The sequence below is a fragment of the Megalops cyprinoides genome, chromosome 25 (genome assembly GCF_013368585.1).
Source record: "Megalops cyprinoides isolate fMegCyp1 chromosome 25, fMegCyp1.pri, whole genome shotgun sequence".
Classification (NCBI taxonomy): Eukaryota; Metazoa; Chordata; class Actinopteri; order Elopiformes; family Megalopidae; genus Megalops; species Megalops cyprinoides.
The window spans coordinates 3,747,679-3,759,045 of NC_050607.1; the positions used below are offsets into that span (position 1 = coordinate 3,747,679).

Sequence of the window (11,367 nt, forward strand, 5' to 3'; positions counted from 1 at the left end):
CATACTGGGCTGGGCTAGCTCACCAGAGTGGGTGCGGCGGGCTTGATTAATATCTGTTCATATTAGACAGCTTCTTGTGGAAATGCTTTTGCTATTTAGAGCAACAGACAGCAGGAACCCATCATTACACCGATATCTGAAGACAACAGCATTGCTATTGCTAATTGTTCAAACTGTAGGCAACCAAGCAAACTGTAGAGTCAGAATGTGTTAACCTATGGTGTGAGCAGTAGTTAAACGTGGACCCACAGTCTACTTCAGGTGGGTAGCAAGTTAATCAAGGAATGATGCAGATATGTTAGCCCTGGTGTCAAAAGTCTCCTCCCTGACCTACAAGCTTTTACTAGAAAACATAAACAGCTGCATTCCACTAAAATGTAAAGCTATCTGGTGCTTTCAACCATTTATTGTGCTCTTTTTTCATTCACTGTGTTTTTGTTTATGTAATTCATAAACACAGACAGAGTGAACCTTAAGGTCACTTCATGACGTCGGAATTACAGTCTGTTTTTAGAATAAAAGAGGGAAAAAAGCTTAGACTGGGATATGAATATGGCAGTGAAGTATTTATCGTACAGCGCTTCCTGAAAAGAGCATTGCGTGGGCGGCTGTGTAGCCTGTCCGTGCTGAGGGAGATTCTCCTGTCTGTGCCGGCTCCACACAGCATGGCAGAGGCGGAAAGGACCGGAAGCTCTGTGAGCTCGGGAGCAGCCAGCGAGGAGGACCAGGCCCTGCAGGAGCGGCTGGCCAAGCGGGAGGAGCGCAGGCAGAGGAGGCTGCAGGAGGCGATGGCCAGGCAGAAGGAGCTGGATCCCACCGCCACTGACGGCACAGAGAGCAACCAGGAGGAGAGGCACCGCGACGCTGAGGAGGAACAGGAGCCCAACGACAAGGCCCCCGAAAACAACGCCTGGCAGGAGAAAGAGGAGGAGATGAAGGAGGCGAGTGAGGAGGATCAGAGGGAGGAGGAGGAGGCAGAGCCAGAGGAGCCGGAAGAGGAAGTGGAGGAAGAGATACAGGAGGAGGTGGAGAAGCCCAGAAGATCCTACCTGAGAGAGGAGGTGTGTTCATTAGTTTTCCTTACAGAGGTGTGCAGTGTCTTTTTATCAGATTTCTTTCACTTTTGTTTGAAAATACCTGCTGTTGTATGTTATTTGTTAAAGGAAACTATCAAAGAAACTCTAAAGAAATCACCTATGAGAAATGAAGTATGGCATTTATTTATAATTTTAGCAAGATGTCTGGGCTTTGGGTCACTTATTAAGGAAAGAAAGAAAATTAAACTTAATTTTATTTTATAGGAAGTCGGAGAAATACTTTTCATTTCAAATAATGAGATAGAAAATCCAATAATCTCAAAGAACATGGTGGAAGAAGAACTGTTAATATCAAAGAATGAGGTTGATGAGAAGGTGGTCATTTTAAGAAACAGACTGAAGAAAAACCTGTAATATCACAGACAGGTTGAAGAGAAACCTGTAATATCAGAAAAGGTGTTGAAGAGAGACCTATAATAAAGGAAGATGTTGAAGAAAAACCTGTACTATCAAAGAAAGAAGGTGAAGAGAAAACTAAGAAAAGGAAGGCAGTGGTAAGATTCTCATTTCAACACAATGAGGTCTGCTTGAGCCAATCTTCACCCAAAATCCTGGATAACTCTAATTTTATTACTAGCCCTGTATAATGATATTATGATTGTTTCGAAATATGACTGAAATATGAAAAAATTCCAGAAAAGTGAAAAATTTCAGAATTCTTCCTTTGAGATTTGAGATATCCAGCCTCCACTTTATTTCTTTTCTTTTTTGCTGAGTGTTTTTGATGGCACTTCACTGTTTAAAGCACCGGTGCCTGAAGAATAAGGCGTGCTGTTTTGCTTCAATGACATTTGAAGCTGGGATGTAAGGAATGTCACAGTTTGGTCACAGTGTGTGATTTCGCTTCAATGACAGTTGAAGCTGGAGTGTAAGGTATGGTCACAGTTTGGTCACGGTGCATTTGCTTCAGTGATAATTGTGTCGCTTCACTTCACCATTGCACAGAGTCACTTTGCAAAGTTGGTTGGTTTGAACAGGGTGTGTTAAAATAACATAAACCCTGTTTCCTGCATGTATCAGAGCTTGTATTATATGGTAGACCTCTCCAGCTGTTCCCACCTTCCTCTTTTATCAAGGAGTAGAAACCTAATTGGTCCTTTACGAGGGAACAGGTAAGATAATAATCTGTTAGCCTGTTTTATCTGCTTTTCACTATAACTGACTCAATTAATTTTATTCTACAACAGGAAGTGGTGGAGGAGGAGACGAGACAGTCATTTAAGAAAGAAGAGGTTAATATTACTCCTACATTTGCATGCAGTCTGTTTAAAGCAGTGCATAGAGGCTCTCATTAACACCTTCCTCCCCCCTGCAGGAAGTTGCTGAGGAAAAGCCATGGAGATCATTCAAGAGGGAAGAGGTAAGATTACTGTTGTCATATTTATACTTGTCATCCTTCTTAGACACAGTATTGTTTCTTTCCATGCATACTGAAGAGAATGAATCTGTCATATGAATCTGAAGGTGACCAAGGATGAGGAAGTCACTCCACAACCAAAACAGCACAATGGAGCTTTCCATGACAACACCACTGCCAAACACAAGAAGCCAGAGAGGACCTCAAGGTAGGAATTACAATGGCCAATCCAGCCAAATTCATCTACTGTTCCGAGAAAATCTAAAGCTGAATTCAAAGTGCACCACATTTTAACCAAAGGAAAAAGCCCTTTTGTATCCACAGGATCCTCTCAGCTCTGTGCAGATTTCTAGAGCAGTCCTGGTGTAGTTTACTGTGTTTCACTATGCTACAGTACCATACCAGCTTACACAAGCTGGCACTGAACTCTTACTCCAGTTAGACCGGTACCTGAGAGGTGCTGTGGCTCACTCAGAGTGTTCAATATGTGTGTGCGTGTGTGTGTGTGTGTGTGTGTGTGTGCGTGTGTGTGCACAGCCGTGGGAACCTGCGTTCGCCAGAGGCAGAGGACTCAGAAGATGCCGCCCGACTGGAGGCGGAGCGCAAGCTGGAGGAGCTGAAGCGTCGCCGTGATGATGCGGAGAGTGAGGAGTTTGAGAGGATGAGGCAGAAGCAGCAGGAGGCGGAGGCGGAGCTGGAGGAGCTGAAGAGGAGGAGAGAGGAGAGGAGGAAGGTGCTAGAGGAGGAGGAGAGGCAGAGGAAGCAGGAGATGGAGGAGAAAAAGGCCAGAGAGGAGGTATGCAGGTGGAAATAACTACAAACACATTAACTATGAAGCATTAAGAGGCGCAGCCTCACCTGCAGGGAAGTTATTGTTATCTTTGGGACAATGTGTTATGCTGTAGCACACATTACATTACATTACGTTACATGCATTTAGCAGGCACTCTTATCCAGAGCGACTGCCAGCACAATAGAACATAAGTGTATCCACTCAAGTTAAACGAGCACCAGACTAACAGCACTCCAGACCAATGAGTGTGAGCATAATACTATTTAAGCCCTACCACAAGTTACCTTGTGCAATGCGACTAAGCAACAGAAACCAAGTATACTACAATACATCAGTCACTAGAACACAGAATCCAAAATACTTCACAATACTACACGTAAAACAAGCATCAAATACTAGAGGTAGCAGGTGTTAGGGGGCAGCGTTAGGGGGCACACAATATTAATTCATTAAAAGTCTATGTAAAACAGATGTTTTTGTGGTTCTGTAGTTGAGGCAAGATAGTAAAGGTCTACTGTACGTGTAAATGTAAGAGGGGGTGGAGGGTGCTGAATGGAGCAGAGGTGGAGGGAGCGGTGCCCTGAGGCAGGGTTAGCGCTCTGTGCTCAGAGTCCAGCGAGGTCACATTCTCCCCCATTCTCCCCCCTGCATCTCCCGCAGGAGGAGAAGAGGAAGATGAAGGAGGAGATCGAGAGGAGACGGGCGGAGGCAGCCGAGAGGAGGCATAAAGTGGAGGAATCCGCTGACGGGGAGGACAAGAAGCTCTTCAAATGTGTCAGCCCGAGGGGATCCTCCCTGAAGGTCAGTCCGTGGACAGGAAACAGGAAACACTCCCTGGGTGACTGGTATTATCTCACCACATCCCGAAATATGTCTATTGAGACATTCTTCCTGGGAAAGCTATTAAGGGTACAATACTATTCACAGCTCGGAAGCTCTAAGGAGTTTTACTGTTTTTGCTTCATGTAACAGCAGTGAAAAATGGCAGCTGGGTCAGTCAGTCCGTCTCACTGTAAGGTAATCGGGGCAGAGAGCCGTGACAGGTTATGCATTTCAGTGGCACAGAGCAGGTCAGCTTGGAGCCCACGCTCTGAATGTGTCTGCCCGTGGGGTTTCCACACAGGGAGAAAGTCTAAACTGGGCGAGCTTGCATTTATTTCCTCTGGGTAACCTTCTCTGAGGTGGTCCCTGTCTAATCTCACAGACTGAGGCAGTTTTTGGGCTGACGCGTTCAGAGGGGTTTCAGCTGTGTTCATCCTGTGTCCAGTCCTGGTCAGTTTGGAAGTGTTGGTGGTCTTGTTGGTGGGCTCATTTTCACTGCATGTACAGCACACTCCCATGCACACATCCAGATGTAGAGAAACTACACCATGTTATTATGTCTGTTTAAAATGGCACATATCAGTCCACTCCACTATGACTACCATTCAATCCATCAACGCAGATGATAAACACAAAGGGTTTTTTACAACCCTTAGTCTAAATGTTGCTGTAGTATTTTTGAAAAGTAATGTATACTGCAAAATTGCCAGGAATCCCAGCTGCAAATGTGGTGTCCTGAAACTAAAAAAACAGAACATCTTATGCTGTTCACTATAAATGTAAAGGTGAAGGGTGTTCAAGAAAGTGTACTATTTGCCTCGGATGCTAGCTTCGGGGATACAGGAAAGCAATTACCCTAACAGAATTAGCTGTGCTCAAATATGGCCATACCAAATTTGCTTGAGATTGGGGAATTTCCTGTGAGAGGGGTATTTTAGGAACTCCCACATCCAAGAGCAGAGAAGTGAGAGACTCTTTTTAGGGTCATGTTTTAGGCAGCAGAGGAAAACTTACTTGTGTTGTCATTTATCATAAACACCATCCCACAGTTCCCACAGCTGTAAAGACTGCAAGAGATCTGCTTTTCCTGGCACCGTTTCAGTAAAAATCAGACTAGAACATTCAGTCAGACCTTCTGCAGCGAACTGAGAGAAGTCAGAGCAAAAAATGCACCTCAAAACTTTACAGCCGGAATGTCATCTATGTCAAAGTTAGGAGTGGTGTGTGTGTGTGTGTGTGTGTGTTTGTGCGTATGTGTGGTGAGTGTGTGTGTGTGTGTGTGTGTGTGTGTGTGTGTGTGTGTGTGTGTGTGTGTGTGTGTGTGTGTGTGTGTGTGTCTGTTTGCCTGTGCATGATGGTGAAAAATAAGGTTTACACAATTACCGTAATGAAATCAGTGTGTCTGTCCTCACCATGTGCGCAATTTTCTGGCCTGTATTTCCAGATTGGGGAGAGGGCAGAATTTTTGAACAAGTCAGCCCAAAAAAGGTGAAGTATGCAACAGTTGTTTTCATTGTTTGTATTGTCACTTTTCAACCATTACCGCATGTAGTTTTTGGAAACTGATCTGGAGTGTTAATAGAACAGTTGCTATGAGAAGGCGATGATACCACATTATACGCTACCCAAGGCCCCACACTGCAAGCCTGCATGCAAAAAACTGCTCAGTAATTGCTGGCACTTTCAAGTCAGCAGAACTCCAAAAGTCTCCAGACTGACCCAGTAGATATTCGGTAATGAGCGGTGCATCTGCACAGTAACACTAAGGACGGATGTTGTCCATTGGCTCCGGCAGCACTGTGAAGACGTCACACATACCCGTTGTCTCCAAGATCGACAACAGGCTGGAGCAGTACACCACAGCACTTCAGGTAAGCGGCTCACATGAGCATCGGCGCGTTCAGTCTTAAGGCATGTTCCTGTCCTGTCTGCACACACTGTACACTTCCTGAATAAGGCCGTTGTCTACATGACATGATAGACCCACCCGGTCGTTAAAAGAAATGTCTGTGTGTGTGCTGAGCCCCTGAGCAACACACACCCCTCCTCTGTCTGCAGTCCAACAGGGAGGCCAAGTCCCCGCGCTCCGCAGCTGTGGACCTGCCCACGGTGACCGACGGCATCCGCAACATCAAGAGCATGTGGGAGAAAGGGAACGTGTTCGGCTCCACCGGCAGCGCGGCCAGCATCAACAAGGTAGGGCTCTGTCCGCCGGTTCCTGCCGGGGGCGTCTGCAGCCTGCTCCCTGAGCTCACCTCCCTCCCTCTCCTCTCCTCCCCCGCGCAGGAAGCAGCTGCCATTAAGGTGGGCGTGGCCGGCCGCATCAACGACTGGCTCAACAAAACCCCGGACAGCGGCAAACCGACGGGAGGGAGACCTGTTGTAAGTCGTCCCCATGGCAACCTCTGCCTTTCAGAACACGCTGTGAGGTCATAATGGGAAACAGGAAGCTGCCCTGGCAGAGAGGGTTTCACACCTCTGTCCGCCACTGGAGACTCCTGACATTTCCTGTGATGGGCGGGGTTATTCTCAAATTCAATAAAGCCAGCAGACAGCTCCAAATACTGATCTGGGGGACTGAGGTGGTGTTACTGTTGAGTTTCTGCAAATTGCAATCAGCACTGCCTCAAAACAGTAAAGAAGTGCTCATTAAAAGCAATACGATGTACGCTTTAAAAAGGTATAACAGAAATAATCTGTTTAAAACTGTTCAATGGCAAACCATTAGTCAGATCAGTGCAGTCAGAAGCACTGCTCTGCAGCTGCTGTGTGATGGAGCTGTGTAGCAACATCTAGTGGAAATGAAAATGAGAAGATCAAGCCGAGCGAATGTGAGAGATAGAGTGAATGTCCCATTGTAAATGACACTCATCATCTGGACTTCATCACAAAAATGGCCATGCTCCACGGTAGCTCTGCTCTTGCAAGAACACTATGACGTTTGACAGACAGGGCTCATTTTCTGTTGGACATTTGTGTAATATGCACTGAAAAAAAGGATCCTCTCAGAGGCTCAGACACAGGTTATGAGAAGGTCAGTCAGCCAAAGCGTTTTTTTTTCACAGAGCAACAAGTGGCAAGACTCCAGCCTATCTATCTCCCTGTCCTCACTTCACTGTTCTCTTCTGCATCAGTTCACCTGGGCCCGCAGTTTACTGTGAGACTTTCAGACTGCTTTCAAAAGCATACACTGATGTTTATCAGACACCAATGGGAAGCATACACAGATTACGAGAATCCTGAGGTAAACACGCTGTTGTAGATCATAATGACACTGTGATTCAGTATTTGGCCACTAGAGGACAGTCCCCATGATGACTCGCATAAAACCAGCACAAAATGTCCAGTCACTGTTGGCTGTGGGACAGTTTGCCCATTTTTCCCGTAATGCTATGAATAGTCTGTCAGGGGCAGTTTTTATACTAACTTGGCTCATCGTGATTAGTCAAATGCAGTCTGGGAAATTCTGGGAAATATTTAGCCTCTAAACTTTTGCCCGCAACTGCAAATATAGTCTAATAATTTATTCATCACCACCAGACTACCCTCTGGTGGACAAACCCTGTACCTCATTGCTACAGTAACAGAACTGTACTTGCAACACAGAACATAAAACAATCAAGCAAGGCAGACATTTAGCAGACGTCTTTTAAAACGTTTTCAAGACGAACCTTTGATGAAATGAAGATCATTAATTGCGCAGCATTAATATAAAGTGATGTTAAACATGAAGGTAAACTTCAGTGACGTTCCGACGGAGCCTTGCTAGCGCACCACTATTTTACGCTGGTTTTACTATGCTTGCTTCACCCTGTATTTTCCTCCTTTGCTAGCTATCACTTCTCTGCTTGGCTCTCCCTCTCTGGGCTCCTTCTTCCTGGAGTCCCCTATGCTCCGCTGTCCTCACTTTGCACTGCAGAACAGGTACTGTGCTGAACAGACTTTGCTTTCTGTCTTGCCTTTATTCAGTGCAGGTGAGCTCAGAAATCTCGCTCATGGAAATGTTTATCCCTTCATTTCAAAATGAGGCTCTCCCAGTGGGAACTGTAAGCTTTGTTAGAGGAGCTCATAGGGCTGATCCCAGTACAGCCTTCTCTGGTGCCTGTTTGCCATGCTGTGCTTTTACTGCAGCGCTGGATTTCATTTACACGACTACTAATATGAAAGAGACATCACACTCCGGCCACTCAGAGCTTTGCTTCAGCTCAATACCCAGTTTTTAGCTTGATGCTGCACAGCAAAATTAAGTTCCAGTAGTTCTAATACTGCCAGACGGGTTAGTACTGTTGTCTTTTGTTATCCTATATTTGTCTCTGTTGCCATATTTCAGCTCCCAGTTCAAACTATTGTTTTCATTTTCATTCTACATGGCATTTGGGATATTTAAGGCAAGGAAAACATTCACAATAGCCCCTCCTGTCCTCAGCAGATCTCCTGCCGCCACCCTGGTTATCTGCAGAAATAGCTCTAATTGTATGATTGACAGTTACAGTATGTGATTCTGGGGCAGGAAGCACTGCAGGATGAGAGGGCTCTACATGGGCCCACAGCATGGCTCATTTCACAGACTGTATACAACTAAAGGCAAGCATGACTGTGAGTTCCTGCTCTTTCTCTGGCCCTTTTCGGGCTTACAGAAGTCTCTCATCTCCCTTACTAAACTAAGACAAGGAAGCCTTTTTGTGACTATAGTATTACCACTGTGAGAGACCAGGGAATATTGTTACTGCTCTGTTCAGCTCATTCAAATGTAGCTTTTGGCAGGATTCGGTTTCCCCTTGAAACCAGTATACTTTCAGAGACATTTTCCCCATTTCCCCTCATATCATATCCTGCAAGCAGATGAAAGTGGGATTAGCCTCTTGCCTATGCAGTGACTTTTTCTGGCACTGAAATGGCAGTTGACTTGCTGTTGTATGCTCTGCTTGGCAGGACCTGAAGCCCGGTGATGTCACCAACAAACGCAGCCTATGGGAAAACAAGAGCTCCTCCCCTGCCAAGGTGAGTGGGCGCAGAGTCTAAGGCTGCATCTGCATGTTAATCTGATCAATAAAAAGTAATTATCAGAGACAATGATTTGAAAATTACACTCAAAAACAGATTCTGTGGAATGGAGCAGGAACAGCTTTGTTCAGGGGTAGACAAAGGTTGTGGTTCCCCTTATGAGCACCATATAGTGGTAAAACTGAGGCACTGTTGTTACTTTGGGGGAGAAAATCAGTTTGTCAGAGAGTCAGTCAATAAGTCATGTTTAGTCATTTCCCAGAATGCTGTGTTTCTTCATTAAAGAGTCAACGTTATATTTTTGGGCTTATTATTATTGATTATTTTATGTTCACTATATTTATGATCAATGAGAAAAATGATATTATTATCCCTGCTGTATTTTGAAGCACTGGAAATTATGACTGATGTACAATTACAGATTTATTTGGCAATCCTGTGTAGCACTGCTTAAATGTCAGGTGTGGAAATCACACCTGCTGGATAATAACAGGATTGTTGCCTGTTTGTTTCACCTGAAGCCCTCTCTCAGTTAGCTGACTTCACCTTTAAATCTGGATGAGCAAAAGAGGTAATCCTTCAAAATGAACGCAAATGCAAAACTGTCTGCACCTGTCCTGGAGTTAAAACACACTTCATTTGAAATTTTAGTGAACTCAAACCTGCTTTTGAAAGCTCCATCTGATGGGGGACACGCTCAATACTAATGACACTTATGCAACCAAAGTAGGGTGGATGCCTTTAGGATATTATTCACTTCAGTCATGCTCAACTGCCCGCACACTTGTCTGTAACGTGCCAATCATTCGTTTCTATAGTGACCTTGGGAGGAGGAATGGCATCCGCCAATGACTGGGCACGTCCAGTGATGTGGAAGAGATTTTATACGGGGCCATATTTCAATAAAAGTATAATAATAACAACCTGGAGGGGTTCAGGAGAACAGTTCTAAATCTGAAACCAGCACATCTAAAAGGCACTGCCCAACCACAGAGTGCCAACACTAAATAGGACTAACAGGCTAACAGGCTTGCTGAAATTGCCCAGCCTGAATTCAGCCCCACGCAGAGGCTGGGCTGGGTAGCACTGATGTACAACAGCACAGAGTGGGAAAATGAGGGGCTAGAGGCAACACTGTGTTTTTATCATTAAATGGTATGGGGGTAAAGGACATAGACACTCTTGCACACCAGGGCAGTTCAGATCACTGAGGTTTGGGAAGATCGGAAAAGGCAGAGATGCAATATTACACAGTCCTGTGATATGACGTGGCCCCCGATATTAAAACACGAACATGTCACAGTGGATCAGGCTGATTCAGTTACAGTCGCACACAGTGAGCTTGGGCACACACTGGAGCTCAGTATCTACACACCTCCTTTCACTTCCATCTCCCCTGCTGTTTTAACACACTGCTGAGGCTCACAGGTTAATAGCACCTGTGTCCCACACCCTCCTGAATTCCAGCCCTTCACACTTTTGGCTTGCACACATAGAAATGTTAGCAAGAAATGCATGATGAGAAATTTTGCATAATTGGTAAGAACGGATGAATGAAGCAGAATATATTAGCAGGATCTAAAGCACGACTTCCTCAGTGCTGTGTGAGGCTAAATGAATCTGTTCCACACACTAATGGCCTTCAGTCTGAAGGGTAAATGTGCACTGCTTTGACAACACACTATTATGGAAGCAGACGGATATGCTGTGACTTTCTCTGTGTGTGACACCTTTTCCAGATTACGGTTGGTGCGAAGAGTAAAGCAGTCAACAATGGTAAGTGGGAATGGTCACCTGGAGAGCTGTGTGTGTGTGTGTGTGTGTGTGTGTGTGCGAGTGTGTGTGTGTGTGTGTGCGAGTGTGTGTGTGTGCGCATGTGTGTGTGTGTGTGTGTGTGTGTGTGCGCGCGAGTGTGTGTGTGTGTGTGTGTGTGTGTGTGTGTGTCTCTGCCACTACCCCCCCTGCCCTGCCATTGTCTGACTGAGAGACAGTGAGGCGGGGAGGAAGTGCACACTCTTAAAAGGACAAGGGTGAGGAGTGAGAGTCAGAGTGAGATTTACAGGTGACCATGTGGCCCTGTGCCTGTGTTCCCTCACTGTAAATCAGAGCTGTTCCCCAGGCTTTCTGGGTATGGCTTTTTCAAATGTCACCGGCGCATTGTGCTCTATATATAAAGCAGCCCACTTGCTGTGACCTTGTGTCTGGGCGTAAAGAACCTCCCCTCCTGGGACGTTGGTCAGGTCTCTGAAACGCGTGCCCTCCCACCTGGATTCTGGCATACCTGGCCCCGTGCC

The 11,367-nt window shown here is 45.6% G+C and overlaps 1 protein-coding gene across 6 annotated transcripts in view; it reads left to right on the top strand.

Moving 5' to 3' along the window:
* Positions 1 to 11,367, top strand: part of LOC118771819 (non-muscle caldesmon-like) — a 52,956-nt gene that overhangs the window by 37,393 nt on the left and 4,196 nt on the right. For 3 of the 6 annotated variants that reach the window (XM_036519891.1, XM_036519893.1, XM_036519892.1), the window contains 12 exons: positions 665 to 1,061; positions 2,285 to 2,329; positions 2,413 to 2,457; positions 2,562 to 2,662; positions 2,992 to 3,250; positions 3,908 to 4,048; positions 5,514 to 5,557; positions 5,865 to 5,940; positions 6,128 to 6,265; positions 6,356 to 6,451; positions 9,002 to 9,070; positions 10,813 to 10,849. In XM_036519891.1, the coding sequence (XP_036375784.1) occupies positions 665 to 1,061; positions 2,285 to 2,329; positions 2,413 to 2,457; positions 2,562 to 2,662; positions 2,992 to 3,250; positions 3,908 to 4,048; positions 5,514 to 5,557; positions 5,865 to 5,940; positions 6,128 to 6,265; positions 6,356 to 6,451; positions 9,002 to 9,070; positions 10,813 to 10,849 (1,448 nt within the window). Of the gene's footprint in view, positions 1 to 664; positions 1,062 to 2,284; positions 2,330 to 2,412; positions 2,458 to 2,561; positions 2,663 to 2,991; positions 3,251 to 3,907; positions 4,049 to 5,513; positions 5,558 to 5,864; positions 5,941 to 6,127; positions 6,266 to 6,355; positions 6,452 to 9,001; positions 9,071 to 9,594; positions 9,645 to 10,812; positions 10,850 to 11,367 lie in introns of all 6 variants that reach the window. The other 3 variants (XR_005004627.1, XR_005004626.1, XM_036519894.1) reach the window with 2 other exon arrangements.